At 38.0% G+C, this 25,304-nt stretch overlaps 2 protein-coding genes across 2 annotated transcripts in view; both read left to right on the top strand.

Annotated features, from left to right (window-relative positions):
- Positions 1-25,304, top strand: part of LOC102870376 (tight junction protein ZO-1-like) — a 96,820-nt gene that overhangs the window by 66,004 nt on the left and 5,512 nt on the right. The window contains exons 12-25 of the mRNA XM_006901324.1: positions 996-1,215; positions 1,648-1,832; positions 1,933-2,028; positions 6,280-6,362; positions 7,591-7,801; positions 9,153-9,253; positions 12,372-12,722; positions 13,057-13,296; positions 13,935-14,804; positions 14,957-15,054; positions 15,942-16,169; positions 18,610-18,785; positions 20,723-21,200; positions 23,902-24,119. Coding sequence (XP_006901386.1) covers positions 996-1,215; positions 1,648-1,832; positions 1,933-2,028; positions 6,280-6,362; positions 7,591-7,801; positions 9,153-9,253; positions 12,372-12,722; positions 13,057-13,296; positions 13,935-14,804; positions 14,957-15,054; positions 15,942-16,169; positions 18,610-18,785; positions 20,723-21,200; positions 23,902-24,119 — 3,555 coding nt within the window. The remainder of the gene's footprint in view (positions 1-995; positions 1,216-1,647; positions 1,833-1,932; positions 2,029-6,279; positions 6,363-7,590; positions 7,802-9,152; positions 9,254-12,371; positions 12,723-13,056; positions 13,297-13,934; positions 14,805-14,956; positions 15,055-15,941; positions 16,170-18,609; positions 18,786-20,722; positions 21,201-23,901; positions 24,120-25,304) is intronic.
- LOC102869969 (MIP18 family protein FAM96A-like) lies at positions 22,993-23,351 on the top strand. The gene is made up of 2 exons (XM_006901323.1): positions 22,993-23,279; positions 23,330-23,351. The coding sequence occupies exons 1-2, from the start codon at positions 22,993-22,995 to the stop codon at positions 23,349-23,351; spliced, it is 309 nt and encodes a 102-aa protein (XP_006901385.1).

Here is a 25,304-nt window from a genome sequence, read left to right as displayed (position 1 = left end):
TATTCTCTCCCCCATAGACTTCAATGCCGTAAACATATTTCATCCAGTTTTTCTCTGTCTTACCCCCACCCCAATGCCAGCCTCATTCTACAACAGGAATAGCCTTTCTTAGGAACAAAGAATGTGAGACAAAGCTTTGTTATTTTTGTCTCCAAGAAGCACTCTAGCTCCACCTACTTCAAGACACATCTGTTCGTTCTTTTGGCATTCTAGCCTTTACAAAACAATTTTTAAAAATCTTAATCATATATTTAGCCATTAGAACAATGCAAAAGCATCTATAAATAGATTCTGGATATTAAACTATTATTTTCTAAGTGATACATTTATATATTTGTTATAAATAGTTGGGGGGAAATGAATTCTCTCTGTGATAAAGCACTTGTGCTCTTCATTTAGAATAAAGATTCTCAACAATGGCATCATTGACATGTTAGGCCCATTTGTGGTGGAGGCTCTCCTGCAGTGCCAAGCGTTGTTGGTTGTTTAATGGCATCTTTACCCTCTCACCCACCAGATGCCAGTAGACACAGAATTGTGACAGCCAGATTGTCTGTAGATGTTGTTACAGACCTATAGAGAATGGGTTGGGATAATCACCTGTGTTTCAGAGGCACTGATTTAAGAAATGGAAAGATCCATACTCTGCAGCTAAATTAAACTATGACTTGAATAAACTGCACACATGTGGCGTTGCACCATTTATTTATTTGCACATTAATTTCCTCCTTTGCAAGATGGAAACAATAAGAAACCCAGTTTCATGAAATCATGAGTAAGTGTAATTAAATACTTAAATAAGAATTCCACATTTATTGTATATTCTTGGTCTTACTATTGTTAATGTTAACAGAATTTACACAAAGTTTTGTTCTTTTCAAATTTTCTTGTTGCACCAACGATTGATAGCATGTTTTAATTCCTTTTAGTTTGTTCTTTTCAAATTTTCTTATTGCACCAACAGTTGATTGATAGCATATTTTGATTCCTTTCAGTTTATCGCCGCATTGTTGAATCAGATGTAGGAGATTCTTTCTATATTAGAACTCATTTTGAATATGAAAAAGAATCTCCCTACGGACTTAGTTTTAACAAAGGAGAGGTGTTCCGTGTCGTGGATACTTTGTACAATGGAAAACTGGGCTCTTGGCTTGCAATTCGAATTGGCAAAAATCATAAAGAGGTAGAGCGAGGCATCATCCCTAATAAGAACAGGTATGAAAATGTTTACTTTGCCTAGACATAAATTACATAAACTCTGAGCAGACAGGTCAGTCTTTTTGGTAAATTTGGTAATAAACTCATTATTTCATTGTATTTACCATATCTGTAACACCCTTAGTTGTATAAAGTCTCTGTTTTTACCTTCCAGATTTAAATGACATTATATCAAAGAGTTTGACATTTTACATCATTGAGTCTCTTCAATTTTGTTTTTCATTTTCTTTTGTGATTTGAGTAAAAGTTTACAAGTCATTCTGATTTTTCTTTGACTCATTCATTCATGTTTTATAACCAGAGCTGACTTCATTAATGTAATTAGTTAATTAATTCTACTCTCTGACCAGACGCTTTTTATATATTGCATTTCACTTTAGTGGGTTGTTTTTTTTTAATACTTACACTTTATTTTTTTCCCTTCTGTAGAGCAGAGCAGTTAGCCAGTGTGCAGTACACACTTCCAAAAACAGCAGGAGGAGACCGGGCTGACTTCTGGAGGTTCCGAGGTCTTCGTAGCTCCAAGAGAAATCTTCGAAAAAGTAGAGAAGATTTGTCTGCCCAGCCAGTTCAAACAAAATTTCCAGCTTATGAAAGAGTTGTTCTTCGAGAAGGTAGTTTTAACATCTACAGAGAAACTTAATAACCTTTATGTCAGTTTTAAGGGGGAAACTATCAACTGTGCTCTTTTTCATTTTAATTCCTCCTCTCCAGCTGGGTTTCTCAGACCTGTAACCATCTTTGGACCAATAGCTGATGTTGCTAGGGAGAAACTGGCAAGAGAAGAGCCTGATATTTATCAGATTGCAAGTAAGTAATCTTAAAACTAGCTTAAAGGGAAGTTGAGGCTATTTCTTTATTAATTATTCCTGTAAAGGGTAGATAGAATCAATAATAATAAAAGTAAGCATGTTGGTGATAGAAAATTTACCATTTACCCTATATGCATTTAATTTGGAGAGAAGCATGAGTGGTTATGTCCTGTTTACCATTTCTCTCTAATAACAAGACTTCCCATTCTGAAACTCTAACCTTGGCATGAAAACTACAGTAACACCATAAGTCAAGTATTATGTATTTTTTTAAAGCACAAGTTGAACCTCAGGTGAGTTAAGGTTGGGCTCAGTTCCAGCTTTTTACTCTAGACTTCCCTTGATGACCTAGCTAAAAAGTGATAAAACAAAGGCTTGAACCAAGCTGTTTGGACATGTCGCCAGGAGGAACCAGTCCTTGAAGGACATCACGCTTGGAAGGGTAGAGGGTCAGCATATAAAATGAAGACTCTGGATGAGAGTAATTGATGCACTGACTGTGGTAATGGGGTGAAATGTATCAGAGATGATGAGATTGGCTCAGAGCCATTGTTCATAGGGTCGCTGTGAGTCATAGGTCAACTCAGTGGCACATAGCACACAACACACAAATATGGGGCTATTTGTGTCAGAGACAGTGAGATTAGCTCAGGTAGAGCCTTCATTCATAAGGTATAAGTTGTAGCTTTTACTATAGCACATAACAACAAAAAGTAGCAAATATGTGAAAGGAGTAGGGACTTTGGATTCATGTATCATTTATTACCATGGGAGACTTTTTTTAATTTTGTTCTAGTTTACTTACAAAGTTCATATACATTGTTTTTTAACACTGGATCTTTCTCATTTTTTACCCACTCCTCTCTCTGCCCAATAAATTGTGTGACACTGTGATGACCCCCTGGCCATCCTCACCCCCTGCTCCTACCCTCCCCACCTTGGATCCTCATACACATTTTACTAGTTACCTTTCTGTTTATACAATAACGGTCTTATATTTGTCCTTATGAGACTAAGTTTGCTCACTTAGCATAATGCTCTCCAGTCCCTCCCAAGTTAGGGAGTGATTTTCAAAATCATACCCCTGCATGCTACATAGTAAGTCCATCGGGTAAAATGAACTATAATTTCTCAATCTATTCTATAATGTTTGAACATTTGAGCTGTTTCCATGGTTTTGCAATGGATGATAATGCTGCTATGAATGTTTGTGTACAAACCTTCGTTTGTGCCTCAGTTCTGATTTTCTCAGTATATTTTCCAAGCATTTGTGATAGCTAGGTCATATGGAATTTCTGTGTTGAGCTTTTTGAAGAAACACCAAACTGCCTTCCAGGGTGTTGATACATCCCCGCCAACATTTATTACTTGCTACTCTGCTAAACTTTGCCACTGCTATTGAGGTAAGATCCAGTTTGGAGGCTCATGTATAAAGCAGTTGAATTTTGGAGGGTAGGCTCTCTTGTCTCTTGGTACAGCTGAAAGTCAGATATAAACTATTGCATTGTTTTTTGTTGGGTGTGTCGTTCCCCACCCCCACCCCCCAATTAAGAATTGTGTGTAAGCTATTTGCCTGGATTTAGTTAACAACTAGTTGTGGGCTAGAAGCCTCTTGTTTAAGTTAGTCAGGACATGGTAGGCAGGCCTTTGTATTTAAACGTCTGTTTGGCCTTCAGACCTGCTGTTAATTTTGTTTGGGAAGAACATTGTTCTAAGTGGTATAGCACTTGTCTGTCAGTTTGCTGTACTTAGATAACTTGAAGTTTCTGTAATAATGAATGCTGTGCCACTTGTGTGGCAAGTGTCCTAATGGTTACCCTTGGTAGACAGGGTTTGGTAGAGATCCCAGATTAAGGCAGGCTTGGAAGCAGGGTTGGCATCCACATATTAAACAACAGGCCTTTGGAAACTAAACATTAGAAAAATTGCAATAGTTATAGTACAGTTTTCAGATCTTTTGTTCATAGGATCACTATGAGTCATACTCAACTTGATTTCACTTAACAACAGCTGGGATGAGATGGTATTTCAGTGTGATTTTTGTTTGTGTCTCTCTTATTGCAATGATTTTTAGCTTTTTTTTTTTTTTTTTTCATTTTTATCCCTTATTACCAGTGAATATTTTTTCCCGGTCAGTAGGTTTTCTTTTCACTCTGCTGGAAAATGTTTTGTAATCACTGGTAATAAGTTTTATAATTGATCTCTTATTACCAGTGATTTATATCTCTCTTATTACCAGTGATTATTGGTGTTTCTCATGTGTCTGTTGGCCAACCAAATATCTTCCTCTGTGAAAAATCTTTCCATGTCTTTTGCCCGTTCTGTAATTGTGTGATCAGTCTTTTTCTTGTAGAGACCCTGTAGGATTCTATAAACTTTTGATGAGACCCTTGTATGAAATGGTATTGCCACATGTTTTTTCCCAGTCAGTAGGTTTTCTTTTCACTCTGGTAGATGTTTTGTTGGTTTTGTTCTTTTCTTTTTTTTATTTTATACTGATTTATTTGCAGAGTTCAATACCTTTCTTTTTCACACGAAATCTTTCCTATTTCCTTCACACACACCCGGCCATCCTCACCCCTCCACTTCCAGCCTCCTTCTCCTTGGATCGCCATACACATTCTACAGTAATGGTTTTGTACAGTATTTGTCCTTATGGGATTGAGTTACTTCACTGAGCATAATGTTCTCCAGTCGCTCCCAAGTTAGGTAGTAATTTACAAAATCATTGCTCCTACATGCTGTGTAGTATTCCATAGTGTGAACGTACCATAATTTCTCCATCCATTAGATTTTGGTTGGACATTTTGGCTGTTTCCGTGTTCTTACGATGCTGAGTAACAAACGCTACTATGAACATTGGTGTACAATTGTTTTAACCTCATTTCTCATATTCTCAGGAAAATACTTTTGATGTGCACAGGGATTTAATCTTTAGAAGGTCCCCTTTTTCAATTTTATCCTCTTCAGATTGTGCATTTCTAGCTGAATCTGTTAGTCTCTTTATATCATAGACTGGACAGGGCAGACATGTATAGTATATTGGCTCTAATGAGTGAGGCTTCGTGCTATTTATTTGCATAATATGTTTTGCATGAAAAATAGCTCTCTTACACTCTACAGATTGTTGGAGATAATAAGATGAAAACTTAGAAAGAAAGCAGGGTCAGTCTTTCTAAATATTATAAAAATAGAACTTAATACAAGTACATGTACAAGGGTAGAAAGAATGAAAGAAAATACTATTGTATATATTTGAGGGTGGTAATATATGTTAAGCGTTCTCATGGCCTAGTCGGTAGAGCATTATGCTGCCAACCCAAAATCACACCTGCTGCTATAGGGGACGAAGATAGACACGCTCCTCCTCTCTGGCTTGCTGCCACTGAAAATCTGCTGAAGAGTCAGCTATAACTTCTAACTCACTGGAAACTAATTTTTGATTTTGGGGGTACCTGTTGTATTTTAGTTGCCTTTTTCTTAGAATATTGGAAAATGGATTTTTGAAACTCATTCTTTCATATTTACATATTAAATTTATTGCATATTTATAATTTGTTATTTTATTACTTTATGAGTTTAATAAACTCAAACATTGATATCATTTTCAAAATCTACTTTTCAAGATTGTGAGCAGTCTTGCTGTGCCAGTTTCTGTTAATAGCTTAGTGACCTTAAACAATTTTTAGTTAAGTTCTACTTACTGATCATGATCCTTGTAGCCTAGTCCTTAGGGACTATGGTGCTGCTAACCCAGAGGTAGCACTTCTCTTGTGTTTCAAACCCTACAGCCCATTCCACAGGGGAAAGATGGGCAGTCTCCTCCTGTCTGGCTCAGAATCCACCTGGAAGACCAGCTGGGAGTTGGTTCTACCTCAGTGACAAAGAGTTTGAGTTTTACTGATCTTATCTTTATTTAAAATTTTATTATATTTTCATGTATTTTGATATTAATACTGCTTCTCTTTAATTGCTAAACGTTTTTGGGCACCTATGACTGGTTTCCTCCTCCTCTTCCTTCTGATGAATGTCATTTTTCCACATTAGACACATCCTGTAGACTTTTTTTGGTTTTCACATGGGAAAAGGGTGGGGAGAAAATGCAACTGACAGTTGATGGGTAGAGGCAATGGACGCTGTCAGCGTCTTCCAGTGCTCGGGGAAGCTCCCCATAGCAAATACCATGTTTCAAGAAACCTTGATTTTACCAATGGAACTGTAATGTTTTTTGTCTTAACTTTGTGGCCAGAAAGTGAACCACGAGATGCTGGCACTGACCAACGCAGTTCAGGCATCATTCGCCTCCATACAATAAAGCAGATCATTGATCAGGTAAGTCATTAAAGTTAACCTTTTTATTATAAGCTGTCATCGTTTTTTATGTCTAAGTGAGATGAGTTGAGTTCACTTGAAAGTAGAAAGGGGGGTGGGGGGGTTTAAGAGATTATTACAGATATTGTTGTTAGGTACATCAAGTCGAGCATGACACATAGCAACCCTATGGAAAAAAGCTCTGAACTCTGTTCTGTCCTGCGCCATCCTCACAATTCCTGACACACAGGAGCCCATTGCAGCAGTTACTGTGTCAGCCTACTTGGTTAAGGGTGTTCCTCTCCTTTGCTGACCCTCCACCCTTCCCAATATCATGTCCCTCTCCAAGGAATAGCACCTCTTAGCAACATGTCATCATTCTTGCCTCCAGAGAGCACTCTAGCTGCCCCATCTCCAAGACATATCTGTTTGTTCTAGTGACCATGCCTGGGATGTTAAGTGCTCTTCTCCAACACCATAGCTCAGAGGCATCAATTCTTTTTCTGTCATCCTTATTCATTGACCAGGTCTCAGATGCATAGCTAGTAATCAGAAAGACTGGCGTGAATCACATGCACCTTAGTCCTCAAACTGACATCACTACTCAATAATTGGTAAAGGTCACTGACTGTAGATTTTCCCAGTGCAGTGTGTCTCCCTATTTCTTGACTGCTCGTACCAAGGGTGTTAATTGTGGATACAAGCAAGATGACGCTACTGACACTGTAAGAAAATTAAGCCCTTAATGAAAGGCCTTGTTATAATAACTTACAGGGGAAAGTTATTATGTGCATCTAAAGATGATTTTTCATTACCACAAAAATGACATAGTAATCAAATGTGATTAAAAATGCTTTGTTTACCTTACATCAGTATAATTCAGGTTGCATTTGGGTAGTGAATATGATATAGATACATCTATATATAATATATATAATATGTCAGCAACATTTAATTGTGATACTTAATTTCAGCCTTACAGAACACATAATCCTATTAGTTTTACAAGAATTGGATCTAAGTCTTGAAAGTGAGCTGGTTTTAAAGTACAGCTTTTTCACTTTGGTTAGAATTCTTAAAAATTAACTTACAGTTTTAATTTTTCTCTAAAACATGTTCCTGACATTTTAAAAGCTTACCGGTTGACTATAGTATAGTGAATTACTTCTTTCCTATTGGTTATGTTTCTTAAAGAATTATCTGTTTTATATCCTTATATATTGATTTATTTTTTTCTTTCTGTCTCTAGGACAAACATGCTTTATTAGATGTTACCCCAAATGCAGTTGATCGTTTGAATTATGCGCAGTGGTATCCAATTGTCGTATTCCTTAACCCTGATTCTAAGCAGGGTGTGAAGACAATGAGAATGAGACTATGTCCAGAATCTCGGAAGAGTGCCAGGAAATTATATGAACGGTCTCATAAACTTCGTAAAAATAATCATCATCTTTTTACAAGTGAGTATGTTAAAAGTCTCCCAACTTAAATAAAATGAGCAACAAAATGTTGTATTACCAAGTACTCAAACATATGTGGTGGCTTAGTAGTAATGTATTGCACTGTCAACCCAAAGGCAAGCAGTTCCTCTCCACGAGCTGCTCCATGGGAAAAAGAGGGCATTCTCCTCCTGTGCGATTTACTGTCTCGGCCACCCACTAGAGGGCAGCTGTGGGTCAGTTCTGATGCAGTTGTACACAGCAGTAACAATAACAGTTGTACGTGTCTGGAGAATCAACTATAATTTGATTCTGACTCAGGTGCATAACAACAACAAAACTTACATGACTCATTACAAACAGATTGAAACTCTCATACACCGTTGGTGGGATTATAAAATGGTACAACCACTCTAGAAGGTAGTTTGGCATGTCCTTAAAAAAAGCTGAACATAGCAATTTTATATATCCCAGCTATTCACTGTTAGAAATATATCCCAGGGAGAACAGAACTAAGATACAAACAGTGATTTGTACACGGATGTTCATAGCAGCACTATCCGTAATAGCAGAAACATGGAAACAGCCCAAATGCCCATCAAGAAAAGGCTATCTTAAGAAACTGGTGCATCCACACAGTGGAATACTATGCATTCAGGAGCACAATTTTAAAAAGTATATGAGAGCAGCTAGAGAGCATTATACTGAGTAAACTAACTTAGGTGTATAAGAACAAACAGTGTATAAGACCACTATTGTAAAAACAGGATAACCACTGAAAGGTGTATGGATGTACAGAGAGAGAAGAGGGAGCAGAGGGATGAGGGTACAGAAAGGGGCGGATCACAAGGTCAGAGAGTTTGGTAAGTGGAGCGAGAGAGCAGAAAAAAATTACACGAATGAAGCATAATAAGGGGGGGAAGGTAGTTTGGGGACTTAAAATATGACAATAAGTAATGAAAATTTCATGAAAAAAGAATATGATTTATAAACCTTTATTCAAAAATGGAAGGGGAAAAATGTAACCTGAACAATTACAAAGTAGGTAGGGGTATTACATGACATGTTGGTTGATATCCCCTACTTGTAAGAAGTGTAAAAGAGCATTTAATAAATATTACATGAATTCAGAAAAAAACCTACCCAACTTGTAGGACCCTTGCCTGAAAAGGTGTCGCTTGTATTAACAGCCCTTGTTTGTATGAAAGAAAATACATAGGACCAAGATAGAAATGTCTGACGTCCTCTACCCTTATATGCCATCTTTTCAATCATTTCTGTGTTGATGATTGAGCCCTAAGCTATTTGGGTGCATTCTCTTGAGTTTGGAGAATGTTCAACCATAAAGTGACATTGTTTATTTTATCTTTAGCTACAATTAATTTAAATTCAATGAATGATGGTTGGTATGGTGCACTAAAAGAAGCAATTCAGCAACAACAGAACCAGCTGGTATGGGTTTCAGAGGGAAAGGTAAGAAATTTTTGTATTTTTTTGTTACCTTTCTTATTTGTTCAGTAGATTATGTAATTGGTGAGATGCCTGCTTATTATAGATGTTTTCTGATTGGATCACCATGTTAGAGTAACTGAGAAAGTTGGTATTTTTATTATTTGTGTCCATAATCTCGGAAAAATCGTGGAAGTTGATTTTGCTAATAAGGGATTCTTAAAGTTTACCATCTGTTGCATTTCTACTCAGTAGGGTATGCCTGTATGGGAAGTTCTGACTCTGCCTCCACCTCACTAAAGAATGACCTCCAGTCAGAACATTTGTTCCTCCTTGAGTTTCCTTAAAGGAGGGTCATTAAGTTACATGCTTGTTTCTTAAACTTGCCTTAAGAAAGAAGCACACTATGAAGGCAAATACTTGTGAGGACTCCTACAAAACGTAACCCCTTGAGGATGTTCCAGTATCTGCCAGCATTGGAAAGTCTCTGAGATAACAGTACATGGTTTTTTCCAAGCTAACTTTGTTTAATTCAGCATTTCCCTACATTCTTAACAAAGCATTTTTTTTTTCTTTCTACCTGGCACCCATCATACATGCAACTTTGGAAAGTGAGAGGCAAAGTGATAGATTTTTTTTCTTAAATGAATTTTTATGTCATGTACATCCAGTCTTAAAATACTGATGTATTTTTGTTGTTTTTTTCTAGTGTTGAGCAATTTTTGCTGAGACACACTTATTTTGTTGAAAAAGCTAATACTTTTCTGAGCATACACAGTCAAAGAAACTTTTTGCTTTTGTGTCTGTGGTTTTCTTCATAGCAGGCCAGAATTAATAAGTTTGAGTTGTTAGGGAAAATTGAGGAGTCTGTCTTGTCTTTTTGGTTTTTGTATTTTCTTGTTGGTTTGGGTTTTTGTTGTGTTTTGCCCCTGCATGGACCCTGCTTCCTTCTGCCTGTTTATGGCTACAGATGCTCCAGCCGTGCATGCTGCATGCTTAGGACTTCTGTGCCCATTGCCCAGGAAACACAGCCTTTGCAAAAAGAGATACTAGAACATTTACATTTGAGGGAGTATTTGCTATCCTCATTCATATTTATGTGTCACAACTGATTTTTCTCATCAGTACTAGTCTGGGGGAAGCAGCATGCAAATGTGATCATAAGACCACTTTAATCAGTATTATAGCTGAGACACATGATGGAATTGACAAAGGTGTGGGGGGATCTAGCCACTTCACCACTTTACAGTAATACATTCACTGTTACTAACTTTTACTCTAGCATCATCTGACCAAAAAGATTGCGGTCTTCTCATAGTTATATCAGGGGCAGCACAGTTCTGTTAACATTCTTCATCAGATAGAATGTTTATAACTTACACCGATGAATCCTTCAAATGTTTTCCCAAAGTATTTAAGTCTGTTTATCCAGGAGAGGCTTGCAGAGTCAACAGAACTTAATATTCCATTTCCTCTCTGTAATACTATTCTATGCATCCTTTCCTTGCTTGGAATGTTAAAATATACATCTAATTCCCGTGGCATTTTATGTGAGGAAAATGAAATCGATACAGTTTATAAATTAGAAGTAATTTTTGTTATTTAATTCAAGTTTGATATTTCCCCATGTTTCATTCAGTTACGTTTTAACACGGTGGACACTTAAACTAAAGCCACTTCATTTCACATTGACTTTCCCACTCTACTTTGACCCTAGTGCTAGAAAGAATTCCTTTTTGGCAAAATCTGATAACATCTTATATGCTCCCTACTAAGAGTCATCTGGAGACTTCTTAGCATGTAGGCTAATCATTTCCTAATTTAAAGTAATGTGAGATTCTTACTCACTTCTGAATTTCATACCAACAACAAAGCTAGACGACTTCCTCTTCTACAAGACCTTAACTATTTTCCCCTGGTTCTATTGTTTTAGACATAGCCAAGTTTTCAGCAATTTAATGTAGACACCCACATTTCCCTTCTGCAGTAGTCTTCACCATTTTGTAAGCTATAGACATTTCAATGTGAGAAACTCTGCTGTAAGAAAGCCCTGGGATTCTCAGTCTCCCAGCCTAGGAGGTGCTCCCTTGAAACCTATAGCTACAGAATCCCATAACAGAATAGTATTTTGTGTCAGAATGCTATTCAGGATCAAATACTCACAGAGCCAGACAGAGGACAACTTGGAAAGTTCCCTTCAGGTGACTTGACTTGCACAAATGCCTGCTCCTTGCACAGCAGACTGGCAGAGCCCCACAACAAAGCCTCCTACATGCATTACTTTAATGTATCCTCCTGAGGAAAAGAGCCTCATGTTTGTCCATCAGTCCATGCTGAATAGAGGAGGTCTCTTCTGAACTCTGGATTGCACATCCTCCTACTCTCAGGCCAAATTGATCAGTCTTCAGGGACTATTCTCTGTACACCAGGCATTCCAACAATACCCGGTGAAAGCCTATTGATGGCAACTTTATCGTGTCTTTGGGCTACTCTGAAGAGGGGCTGCAGCACTGACTAACTCAACTCTTAGTTAGAAACCAACTCAACTCTTCATTCTAAATGAGAAGCATCACTGCATTCTCCTCTCTCCATCCATTGGATACTACTCTGGAAAATTATAAAGAAGAAAATTCTTCTTAGTTCAATGAGGTAACCACTGCTTAGACAAGACTTTCCTGTTGTGTTTTATAAAAGCTTTAGGACTTAAAGTCATTATTTTCAAACTATATTAGGCCTTACTCAAGCTGTGGTTTTTACATCTATCGTTGATGTGTGCTGTTTTGTCAGTGTGTCTGTTGCTGTGCGCTTGGTTTGGGAGCACGGTCCCTCTTCTGGCTTGATGAGAAGCTGAGTGAGGCCAGCTTTCTTTCTTGTCTTCTGGGACTCAGCCCAGAGTCCAGTTCTGTTCTGGCCAGCCAGCCAGCATCCTGTTCATCCAAGTCCTTCCCATCTCCAGAGATGCTCCGTGTGCCTGCATGTGTACCTGTACAATCTTCTTCACTTTTCTTTGTCATAAATTGAAAGCAAATAGATGTAATTTCTCTTTTAAAGAAATTATTCTTTTCAATCTCCCTTGTAAAATAAAGGCCATCGCTTAAAGAACTACTGAATAAAATTTTTAATTTACTTTTATTTGACCCAGGCGGATGGTGCTACAAGTGATGACCTTGATTTGCATGATGATCGTCTATCCTACCTGTCAGCCCCTGGTAGTGAATACTCAATGTATAGCACCGACAGTAGACACACTTCTGACTATGAAGACACAGATACAGAAGGCGGGGCCTACACTGATCAAGAACTAGATGAAACTCTTAACGATGAGGTTGGGACTCCACCGGAGTCTGCCATTACACGGTCCTCTGAGCCAGTAAGAGAGGACTCCTCGGGAATGCATCACGAAAACCAAACATACCCTCCTTATTCACCACAAGCGCAGCCACAGCCAATTCATAGAATAGACTCCCCTGGATTTAAAACAGCTTCTCAACAGGTAAGCAGCAAGCATTCAACGGTTTGTAGTTAGACGTGCATAATTAATTGTAGAATGCAATGATTGAGTTAAAGAATATATTTAGTCCTTCATATTAAGAATTAAACTTGAATTTCAATTTGAAATTACCAGTGACTTAATTCTAAACTTTGTGGGTTCGTATTACACAGCACTATATACTGGATTTTTTATTTTTTTATTTTTTTTGAAAGCATAACGTCATAGTCTTGTTATACAGCACACTTAAAATGTATGCCTCAGCCACTGTAAGTTGAAATGGGAAATTATCAATAAGTAGAAACACCATGTTTAAAATATTTTAAACACTTCACAGAAAGCAGAAGCCTCATCTCCAGCCCCTTACCTTCCGTCTGAAACAACCCCAGCATCATCAACCTCTGCTGTTAATCATAATGTAAATCTAACTAATGTCCAACTAGAGGAGCCCACCCCAGCTCCTTCCACCACTTACTCACCACAAGCTGATTATTTAAGAACACCAAGTACTGAGACAGCTCCCCTAATGCCCAGGGATCCAGAGCCATCCTTGTCGTCGCATGTAGAGCCAGCAAAGGTACCTGTGCTGCCGTGCTGCACTCATTGGCTGCTCTCCATCTCTCTAGCACATGATCACTTTGCTTTGCCCTTTAAGTGTTCTTTTGCTTTTTCACTGCAGGCTTTTATATCATAATGCTTTCAAATCAGTACAGGTCATTTCAGTTTTGTAGTTTGCATGGCTTCCAGCAGTATACTGATCATTTGAGAAGAGGACTTTTAATTGGGATTTATCTCATAGCTTCTTTTTATTTATTTTGTTTCCTATATCTTCTAGGACTCCTTACTGTGTAGTTGAAACTGATTAGAAACAAGATTTTTCTAAATGGTGGTGTCAATAAATTTTCTTTCTGGCTTTTATTTTCAGTGTCAAAATTAAGTGAAATCAATAGCTCAGTACATTAATTGTCTCAATTTAATAATTATTTTTAACTGACTACTACCTGCATTATAAACTTTGAACTTGCACCTAAGTTAGCTTTCTTCACTAATCCAGTCTCTTCTGAAAATAAATAGAAGAATATTACTATTTTCACGTATTAAATCAAGGCTTCCCTAATGATATAGAGAAAATTTAAAATAAAGCATTTATACTGAAACAGTTTTCTGGTTTTTTTCTTTTTTCTTTTTTTTTTTTTAATACACAAACACACACAGGTCTTTAGAAAGGATCCATATCCTGAAGAAATTATGAGGCAGAATCATATTTTGAAGCAGCCACCTGTTGGTCACCCAGGGCTAAGGCCAGACAAAGAGCCTGGTCTGAGCTATGAGACACAGCCCCTACATGTAGCGAAACAAGCCAGCAGAGACCTTGAGCAGCCACCATACAGATATGACACCGCCAGCTATACGGACCCATTTTCTCGCAACTATGACCATCGCCTGCGATATGAAGACCGAATCCCTGCATATGAAGAACAGTGGTCATATTATGATGACAAACAGTCCTATCAACCTCGACCTTCTTACGATAATCAGCATTCTCGAGAGCTTGACTCCAGGCAGCATCCTGAAGAGTCATCAGAACGAGGGTATTTCCCACATTTTGAAGAGTCAGCTCTGTCTTATGACAGTAGACCATGCTATGAACAACCACCTAGAACTTCTACCCTCCGCCATGAAGAGCAGACAACAGTGGGGTATGATGTGCATAGCAGATACAGGCCTGAAGCACAGCCGTACCCTTCTGCAAGTCCTAAGCCTTCTGAGCCCAAGCAGTATTTTGACCAGTACCCTCGAAGTTATGAGCAAGTATCACCACAGGGATTTACCTCCAAAGCAGGCCATTATGAGCCTCTGCATGGTGCTGCTATTGTCCCACCTCTGCTACCTTCATCCCAACAGAAGACAGAAGCTTTGCCTTTGAACACCAAACCACTGCCTCCACCCCCAACTCCGGCTGAGGAGGAAGAAGATCCAGCAATGAAACCACAGTCAGTGCTCACTAGAGTTAAAATGTTTGAAAACAAAAGATCTGCATCATTAGAGAACAAGAAGGATATAAGTGATACAGTAAATTTTAAGGTAAATTTATCATCACTTCTTATATGCAGAAGCACCATTAAGTGAAGGGTGGTTCAGTGGGTATCCTAGCTCTTCCTTGCTTCCCGCCTTCTCCCCGCATGGTTTCTGTTTATTTACTCCTGAGACATGTTTCTATCTTTCCCCTCCCCCAGCCTCCAGAAGTACCGTCTAAACCTCCAAGTGTTCCCATGGTTGGTCCTAAGCCCACTCCTCAGAATCAGTTCAGTGAACATGACAAAACACTCTACAGGTGGGTATGCTGGAATGGTACCGTACAGAGGGCTTTGGTGGTACGTAACTGAGTTGTTCAGTCAATGAGAAAATCATCTTTTACCCTGTTGAAGAGGCATGGAACGAGACATAGAAATAAGATGGCTATATTATGCCTCTGTACCAAATTTTTAAGCAGATTTTTGTTGCTCTTTTAAACAAATAACTGAAATATTACATGTTAAAACCTACAAAATTAGATTTGTATTGTTTTTAGCTTTTAAAATGCTTTGAGATGTTTGAAACCTTAAGTTATTAGGTCTGAGGAAACACACTCAAGTTAATTAAAATTAACCAGTTGGTGCAAATGCTCCATGTGCTTGTCAGTTTCCTGAGCACTCTGCGCAGAGGTGAAACTATACATCTGTGCTGCTAATCCAGAGGCACTGCTAGCTTTCATAGAAGTTTTCCCTCTTCTTTTAATGACTCATGCTTTTTTCCTGAAAATGTAAACTGTCATGATGTCTCCTTTAGCCTGTATCATTAGTAAGTAACTAATTAGTGAAATAAACTTGTGGATAACTATAAGTGTGGGACCTTCCCACCACCTTTTTTTGCAGGGAGTAGAGGGGAGGATTTGTTGCTGTGTGCTGTCAAGTCAACTACATACTATAGCAATCCTGTGAACAAGGGCTCTGAGCCTTCTCCTATCCTGAGCCAGCCTTACCGTCTCTAGTATGTTTGACCCCACTGCTACAATCACTGTCATTTCATTTTGTCACGGCTTAAGGATATCCACTTTGCCAGGTGGCTCAGCTAGATCCTTGCATAATCATGTCAGCCAATGACAAGGTCAAGATAAGAGCTATATATTCTATTTTCTTTGTAAAATTAACATCTAAGAAATTCTGTTTCTCTATTTGCCAGGGTCCCAGAACCTCAAAAACCTCAAATGAAGCCACCTGAAGATATTGTTCGTTCAAATCATTATGATCCTGAGGAAGATGAAGAATATTACCGGAAACAGCTCTCATACTTTGACCGAAGAAGTTTTGAGAACAAACCTTCAGCACACCTTCCTGCTGGCCATCTTGCAGAGTCTGCCAAGCCTATCCACTCTCAGAGCCAATCAAATTTCTCTAGTTACTCTTCTAAGTATGTTACTTCACCTAAGACTTATTTTTAAAAAATCAGTGAAATACAAAGATTTGATTACATAAAGTAAATTATAAGAACCCCAATTATTTTTTTAGTTTCCTGCTCAAATAATGTTCACTTAAGATCTCTGTTTTTATTTGTAAGAAACAAGGAAGGTGAAGAAAAAGAATCATTAAGTGTTATTTACAGAAGGCAAGATACTTTATAATTTACTACACAATGTCTTGACACTTTGCCTTCCTTGAAGTTAAAAAAATCTTTGATTTTTAACATTTTTTCTAATGTGGGCAAAATTTTTTTAATTTTATTTCTGTTACCAGAGGTTAAGAGCCAAAAAAAAAAAAAACCAAAAACCACCGTATCCCAGGCCTAGAAACACAAAAGTCAAGAGAAATGCATGTGCTGCTTCACTGCTGTTCTCCACACATCATGACCCTCCACTGGGTTCTGAGGCTGGAGCCCGCCCTCCTCTTAAGACAGGAGAGGCAGCTGTGCATGTCTGGCTAGGTGTGTCTGCCTCTAAGTCTCTAACCATGAGGCTTCTCTTTCTCACAGTAATAAATGGTAGTTTTTAGCCTGTAAGAAGTAGGTATAGGATTAATGTTACGTTGTTTTTGTACAAGTGTGATACTTGAGAAAAAGTCCAGCCTGGTAATTTTGCATATAGAACTCACCCACTTCAGAGCTTTGTTACAGGAGATAGATAAAGTCTTGTGAGAAAGGAACCTATGGTGATTATAATCATGTTTCAGAGATATTTGCTTCCATTCGGAGATTCACCATCCATTACCCTGTTTGGGGATCAGTATAACTGTTACTGTAATGTAGGAATTAACCTTCTATCACTTTTCCCTGTGTTTTCACTTAGAGAATTTGTTTTACTAATCTCTTTCTTTATAATGGAGCGTTTTATTCTCGCTGACTCAGAACCTGCTGATTATTCTTAGTTATGTCTCTTTGATTTGGTTACTTTTTGCTCAGTGTCAGCAAGTGCCATCGAATTGGGTAGAGGTAGAAAAGTAATAAAGCTCAAACACTTTGCTATCCACTAAAATACCAGTAAAAATATGTATAGAGTGGACAAACAGGACACAAGTTATGTGTAATTTATTAGTAATTCCCCTGGATTAAGGAGAGGGGTGGTGTATTTCATAAAAGAGCTAATTATACTGAATTGATAGATTATATTTTTCTTTATATTTTAAAATGACATTTTTGCCTCATTTCGTACAGATTTCTTTCATTAGATTGACCATTTTCTTTGATTTTTCTGTTGCATTTGCTCTGCATCACCTAGATTTCTGGGATCTTACACTAGCTATGATTACTTGAGAAGTAACTTCAAGTGGTAAGACTGGCATTGATGTGAGGTTGTTCCTTCAGCTGCCCCTTACTGTTTCATTGGCATTATATGCACTTTCAAATTTTAATGTTGTCTGATACTCTGCCTAAATGCCCAAAAGCAAGAAAACAGCATAAATTTAAAGCTAACCATCAGACCAAATTGTTTAGCAGAAATCTTCAGTGAAAATGTTCTCCAAATATGTGTTCTTGTTTGTGCATATAAAGCCAATGAAGATCTAGCTCTCTGCAGTAAAATGTTGATGGCGTGTTGCAATTATGGGTCTATTTTTAAATAATCTCTTCTGTGTGAATTTTATATATTACATACTCACAAGTGAGAATTTGAGAACAAAAAAAATATGCACACATGGCCCAATTTTACTTAAATGGGCCTTATAAGATAAAGCAGTATCTGCTACTCTAATAATTGGGTTTTGTTTTCTGATAAGAGATGTCTAGGTTTTTTGGAGTTACTGGGACACAGCCACATTCATTCATTTATATAATGGCTTATGATTGCTTTGGGGCTGTAAAAGTAGAGCTCAATAGTTGAAACAGACCATGTAGCCCAAAAAGCAGAACGAATTTAAGGTCAAGTTCTTTGCTGAAAAAATTTGTTAACCTTGGTCTAATACGTTTTTATATATGTAATAAGATGCTCTGATTGCTGCAGAGGCGAAAATGCAGAATCACATACCTTAGATACAAAATCAGACATTCATCCAAGGATGATAAAAGCAAATATTTTTTCAGAATATTCAAAGGATTTTCTTAACTCTAACAATTATTATAGTGTTTTGGTAATTGAATATTCTAAGATACCCAGAATTTCATCTGCGTTCTGATTGCTATTTTCTGGATGTTTTTATAATATTCTTAAAAGTACTTGTGCTTTCTTGACATCTCTTGTGCTGATACATGGTTGAACTTGTTCATGTATTTTAGTAGAGTAGCTACGCATACTTTTAAAAATACATTGTGAAACTTCTAGATGTTTTAGAAGGTAGAAGTAGTTTAAAAAAATGAGAGCTTGCATTGTGCAATGAATACATTGCCGGATGTTGGCATGTTTTATTCCTTTATCTTTTAACAGGGGAAAGCCTACTGAAGCTGATGCTGTGGATAGATCATTTGGGGAGAAACGATATGACCCAGTCCAAGCCACTCCGCCGCCACCTCCACTGCCTTCCCAGTACACCCAGCCTGTCCAGCCTGCAGCCAGTGCCTCCCTGACCCTCCACACACATTCCAAGGGAGTGCATGGGGAAGGTAGAGCACCATCTCAATAACACAGTTTTACTTGAGAAACATACTATTTAGTCTTTATTTTTATACCAATGCATACCTGAAACCTTGGGATGAGGAGCAGAATACAGACAATATGATTCCTGTCTTTAGTAGGGTCAGTATCGGTCTCCAGATCTTGCAGAAATAATACTTGTTTTCTAATACATCTGAATATGAATACTTACATGATAGCTTAGAAAAACTAATTCTCCTTCTTCCATGATGGACATAAGAAAGTTATATACAGGAAAAGAATGAAGTGTGGCTAACAGAAGGAAATGCTTCTTCATCCTCACTTGTTGCTTCTGGTACATTGGAACATTATTCTAAAAGAAGATATTTTTCTATAAAAAATGAGTTCACTGTCTTCTTGAATTAGAGGTCTTTTCTTTTTAATTTAAATATGACATCAAAAAATACGGACTAAGATGTAAAGCCTCCTCGAATCTTCTGCTGAGCTTGGCCAGTCCTCTGTCCTTTTAGTCTTCTTTCTCCAGTGGTATCCATTACCCTAAATTTGGGATCTCTTATACCATGTATTACATTTAATGTATCTTCCATGTTTTCACAGCTTAATTTAAAACCTATCATTAGTAACTTTACCTTTTGTATTTCTATTTCTTTGCAACAAGGTAGATTTAAAATCTCTCATTTATTAATGTTCTTATTACATGTACATTAAGCAATAGAATCATTTTCCCTAAGAATAAGTACCAGAGTTTATTAAACTGTACCTCAGTTGACATTTTACTACTACATTCAATACTGTTATTTGTGTGAGTCAAATTCCAGGATATGTAAGTCCTCAAACGGACAAATTGTAATTGTAGATGGATGTTACTTTATGTTAGAATTTTCTTCATATACAATTAACATCTACAGATAAAGACTTTGAATTCTTACTACTCAGCCTTTATTCCTTTTTCTTGTCTTAGTGTACTTATTGTTATAATGAGAAAAAGTATATTTGGTTCCTGATATTAAGGAAAAAAATTATTGTTAGGTTTGGCTAGTTTGATGTTAGTTCTAGATTCTTCAGAAATGCTTTTTATCAGGTTTATGGTTTTCCTTCTGTTCCTGTTTGTTCCAAGCCTCTTGCCAATTTTGTATATATTAAGTTGGTCGTATTATTTTTTTTCTTTATTCTTTTAATGTGACAGTACACTATTTAAAAGGGATTTTCTTATAATTCCTTTTTTGATACCAAAATTATGCTACTTTTGTGAAAGAGAACTGGGACGTGTTCCCTTTTCAGATTGCACAAAGATCATTTTTCTCTTGCCACCAAGTATACCAACAATTTCTTTTTCACGTCTTGACCAGTTTGGTGGTTTGAAACTTGTGACCTTTGCCAGCCTGATAAATGTGAAATAGTATTTCATGTTCTTTGCATTTTCATAGTTGATGAGGAAGTTGAGTATCTTATAGTTCTGGATCTTCTAGATTTCACTTCTGCCTTTTTGTATCTTTGCCCATCTTCCTACTGACTTTTTCTTGTAGATTTATGAGTATTGTTTCTGTGCTTTGGGTGTTAATTCTTTTTCATACATGTTATAGGAATATCCTTTCCCAATCTTTAGTTTTTCTTTGACTTTAACTGATGAGTTTTTAAATGCTCATTTGTTGTTGTTTTTGTTTAATAGTAATTGACTTTGTCCTTCTTTCTCTAATTTGTGGTTAGTGTTGAGTGGTCTGGAGGCCAGGCTCTCCCACCAGCAAGGCCCTGACTTCAAGATCATAGACTAATCGTTCCACAAGGGTCTTGGTCTTTTCTGCATCAGACATAGCCACTCTGAGGGCAACACCCAGCCCTATGCCTAAGCTTTGAAGCTAGAGCAAGCTGACGTGTGAAAGAACTTAGTCTGTTAATACTTCTTTCAGAAAGTATTTTACATGCTAATATGTGTTTGCTTTTTCAGGTAATTCACTATCGTTGGATTTTCAGAATTCTTTAGTGTCCAAACCAGACCCACCTCCATCTCAAAATAAGCCAGCAATTTTCAGAGCATCGAACAGAGAAGATACTGTTCAGTCTACTTTGTGCCCCCCAAAAAATTTCACAGATAAAACTTCAGTAAATGGAGCTGAACAGACTCAGAAAACGGTCACTCCAGCATACAACCGGTTCACACCCAAACCTTACACTAGTTCTGCTAGACCATTTGAACGCAAGTTTGAAAGTCCTAAATTCAATCACAATCTTTTGACAAGTGAAACTGTGCACAAACCAGATTTGTCTTCAAAAGCCCCTGCATCTCCTAAGACTGTTCTTAAAGCACACAGTTCAGCACAATCTCTTGGGTTTGACAGTGGAGTTGAAACCTTCTCTCTTCATGCAGACAAGCTTAAATACCAAACAAACAGTATCAGCACAGTGCCTAAAGCTGTTCCAGGGAGGTAAGCATTTAGCCTAATTAAACATCGGCTGTGTGATTTGTCCTTACGTGGGTTTAATGTGAGTTTGGAACTTGAAATAAGTCTAACTCTTGAATGAATGCTGTTACCTAGGACATTTTGCAGGAATCATGACAACATTACTAAATTAAAAAGCTAAGATCCTGCATGATTATTATTATCCCATCTTTTAATTAAAACTCTAGTTAAGTGATATGATCTGTTTGCCAGAGAATATGCTTAGGTGTAGACCCAAGTCATTTGACCTTAGAGTAATAGTCTTACCCAGCTTCCCAGTTAACCTTCTATTTGTATATTTGAAGATACAAAAACAATTCTCTGTGCTCTTCATTCACTACTAGTTCACTAGTGATGGTACGAAGAAATGAAGGCATAACAACCATAAAATGACTGTTAAAATAACAGTTAAAATAATAAGAGGGCTGAACAAACAAGACAGTCTGAGCTCACCCAGAACCCCTCTGCCTGTGTTCCTGTTTGTCCTTTCATTCAGAATAGGGCCAAATTCTGAACACACACCTGACACATCCCAGCTCTTAGTCCACTTACATTGTCCAGCACAAGAGCCTGCACTCTGAGCCAGGGGCAGGTACAGCCCAGTAATTCCTGCTGTATGCGCCTCTCAATTCACTGGGAAGAGAAGCTGTGGGCTATTCTCTGTGGAAGTTATATGACATTGGGCCTTCAAATGATGGCTGCCACTTGCTGCCATATATCTTTGTGTCTATCCCAGTTGGTCCTTGTATAGAAGTTTAGCTACCTTTAAGATACAAAATAACTGGTCTTTCTAACCCTGAGCCTAAAGTTTCACTTCAAGCAGTGGTCCATTACTGATCTCACGGTTGAGGCTTTTTGAGTCGTTAACACTGCATCTTCTTTGTCTCTGGTTCTCTGTGTGTCCTAAGTTCACATCCTGTCTTTTTTCATGGATGTCTGCTATGTACCCCTACCAGTGTCTTTACCCTTTAGACTCAAGCCTAGGCTTTGCCTGCACTGGCTTTTGGTATTCAGGGAGAATTTGAGAGCTAAAGCCCCTGTCAGATCATGGATTTGAAAAGTGCCAATATTTTTCTTTTCTATAGTAGTGTATCAATCAATCTGCACATTTAAAATCCTAGAGAGATGCAAAACCAAGTGACTGTTTATTATTTCAAATTTAAGATGCTGTCCGTTGAACTATTTTTTTATATATATCAGAAGGAAGGAAAGATGCTATCATTGGCTCCTTACCTAAATTCATAATAAGGTACTAATTTCATGGATGTTAAAAAACTAATCATTATGTGCTTAATGAATCAGGTTTTATACATTTAAGTTGCAGAAAATAAATAATAAAGGTACCTTTGATGTGATTATATCTTCAAAAATTAAATGGATTTCTCTGGGGAGAATTAAGTTTTTAGTTACCACTAGCGAGAGCTGATGGTCTAGTGGCAAAAAGCTGCACTGCAGTCCCAAAGGCAAGCAGTTCGAGACCAGCAGTTGCTCTGCAGGAGAAGGCTGGGTAGTCTCCTGCACAATTAACTGCCTCTGAAAACTTTCTGGAGGGTCAGCTATGGGTCGGTTCTGACTCTACAATACACAACAACTGGAGTAAAATCAAGTCGCTGAAAATAGTACTTTGGTTTAAGAAGAAATAAACATGGGACTGCTTTTTAAAAAGAGTAAGGAAAGGAGAACTGTGTAATAGAAATGTACTTACTAGATTCCGAGATCAGCCTCTAGAAGACGGTGGCTCTGGTGGGACAGTCAACAGGGATGGCGGAGAAGGAGCATGGAGCGTTTGTGCGAGCTGTTTTCCTGGTTGCTGAACAGAGTCCTTTGGCGCTCGGACCCCTTTGAGTGGGGAGCTGCCTGGCAGCCCCGGAACATGGAAGAGAAAGCCCTAGAAGTTTATGATTTGATTCAAACAATCCGGCACCCAGAGAAACCCAATACTTTAGAAGAACTGGAAGTAGTAACAGAAAGTTGTGTGGAAGTTCAAGAGATTGGTGAAGAAGACTGTCTGGTTATTATCAGGTTCACGCCAACAGTACCTCATGCCTCTTTAGCAACTCTTATTGGGCTGTGCTTAAGAGTAAAACTTCAGCGGTGTTTACCATTTAAACATAAGTTGGAAATCTACATTTTTAAAGGAACCCACTCAACAGAAGAAGACATTAACAAGCAGATAAATGACAAAGAATGAGTGGCAGCTGCAGTGGAGAACCCTAACTTACATGAAATTGTGGAACAGTGTGTCATTGAACCTGATTAGTAACTGCTTAAAGAGCCATAGGACTGTAATTATTTGATATATTTGTTTAAATACTTTGTAGGATGTACAGAACTCATGTTTAATAATATCAAGGTGATTTGTACCCCAGAAGATTTTTTTAAGGATTACTTTCAAACAAGATTTAATAAGGTAGTGCCTCGTTTGTTTAGTGGATAACATTCTCAGGATTTATAATACATCAGTGATCAGAGAGAGATCTGTTTTTAGTTATTATGTGTAAGATGAGATGCTATTTTTCTGATGCCCATTCTGATATACCTGTGTTTCATGTCAAACATCTACCATGCCAGAATGTATTAAATTTCTAAATCATTATTCTGTTTAAATATAAATAAGCCAAGATGATGTCTTTTAATGATAAAAAAAGAAAAGAAATGTACTTATTAGCCATTTTTGGACTCTTAGCCCTTCAGCTGTGGAAGAGGATGAAGACGAGGATGGTCATACTGTTGTCGCCACAGCCCGAGGTGTATTTAACAACAACGGTGGAGTCTTAAGTTCCATAGAAACTGGTGTTAGTATAATTATCCCACAAGGAGCCATTCCTGAGGGAATTGAGCAGGAGATCTATTTCAAGGTCTGCCGAGACAACAGCATCCTTCCACCATTAGATAAAGAGAAAGGTCAGTGAGTAATTTTTTGATACAGTAATTGTTTTGATATCTTCAAGAGTTGCCTTCTCTGTTCTTCAACTCTTTTAAAGATCAACTAAGGGAGCTTTGTTGGCCTAATGGCAACAAGCTGCGATGTGCCCAAGGGCACACAGTTCAAGGCTACCAGCTGCTCCATGAGAGATTAACTGCCTCTGAAAACCTGCCAGAGGAGCAGCTATGGGTTGGCTCTGACTCATTGGTACATAATAACAAGACAATATTGCCTTCTCCCATGGAGCAGCTGGTGAATTAGAACCACCTGCCTTTGGGTTAGCAGCGTAACTCTTACTCACTTGGCCACCAGAGCTCCCTAGATAATACACTAGTGAGCTTTTTTCTGCTTCCACACTTAACATTTTCTTCCCTCACAAAAGATTTTTTAAAGGTCCATGTCAGAATTTCCAAAGTGATGTTGAGTATGAATGACCCGGACTAGCTGTTGTGGCAGTTACAACCTTGGTGGTTGATATTATCATGTTAGTCAGTCCACGTGCCGTGTCTATTAGTAGGAAATTAAAAATAACCATTGGACTTCCTCATATCTTGGCTTAATCTGGCCAAATTTGTCTAGAATTAATCAGCCTTTCCATCTCTACAAGCAGGTTAGATAGTACCTGCTCAGAAAGACTTCTCTTTTTGCCTGTCACTTGATTGTAAGAGATAATCCTCTAGAAAAGGGCTGCCTCACCAGCCTGGCATTTAATACTCAACTATGTGAAATGAAACGTTTGCAGGGACTATTGCAGTCTATGTTCTCAGCTTCCCAAGGAACCAGGAAATACTGTTATTTTTCATAATCTACCTAGATCTTTCAGGTAGAATTATAATGAACCGTGTTGTTGTTGTTATGTGGCGTCGAGTCGCTTGCGACTCATAGCGACCCTATGTACAACAGCCCTAAACTCCGCTCTGTCCCGTGCCAATCGCACTGTCTCTGACACTCCCATCCCAATTATCCCAGTCACTGAATCAGTCCACCTCATAGAGGGCCTTCCTCTCCGGCGCCGTCCCTCCACCCTCCCAAGCATGATGTCCCTCTCTAAAGACCGGTCTCTTCTCACAACATGTCCAAAGTAAGTTAGACGGAGCCTCAGAATCCTTGCCTCCAAGGGGCCACCCGGTTTAACCCTCTCCAGGACAAATCTGTTTGTTTTC

The sequence above is a fragment of the Elephantulus edwardii genome, unplaced genomic scaffold (genome assembly GCF_000299155.1).
Source record: "Elephantulus edwardii isolate Elephantulus edwardi_28Jun2011 unplaced genomic scaffold, EleEdw1.0 scaffold00319, whole genome shotgun sequence".
NCBI lineage: Eukaryota > Metazoa > Chordata > Mammalia > Macroscelidea > Macroscelididae > Elephantulus > Elephantulus edwardii.
Note: the sequence above shows the minus strand (reverse complement) of the source record. Positions and strands in the feature narration are given on the sequence as shown.

Bases quoted from the DNA above. Each gene is read 5' to 3' on its own strand.
- LOC102869969 (XM_006901323.1), top strand. From the start codon at position 22,993: ATGGAGCGTTTGTGCGAGCTGTTTTCCTGGTTGCTGAACAGAGTCCTT. The intron at 23,280-23,329 runs TGGGCTGTGCTT...CATTTAAACATA, and splicing joins GCCTCTTTAGCAACTCTTAT to AGTTGGAAATCTACATTTTT.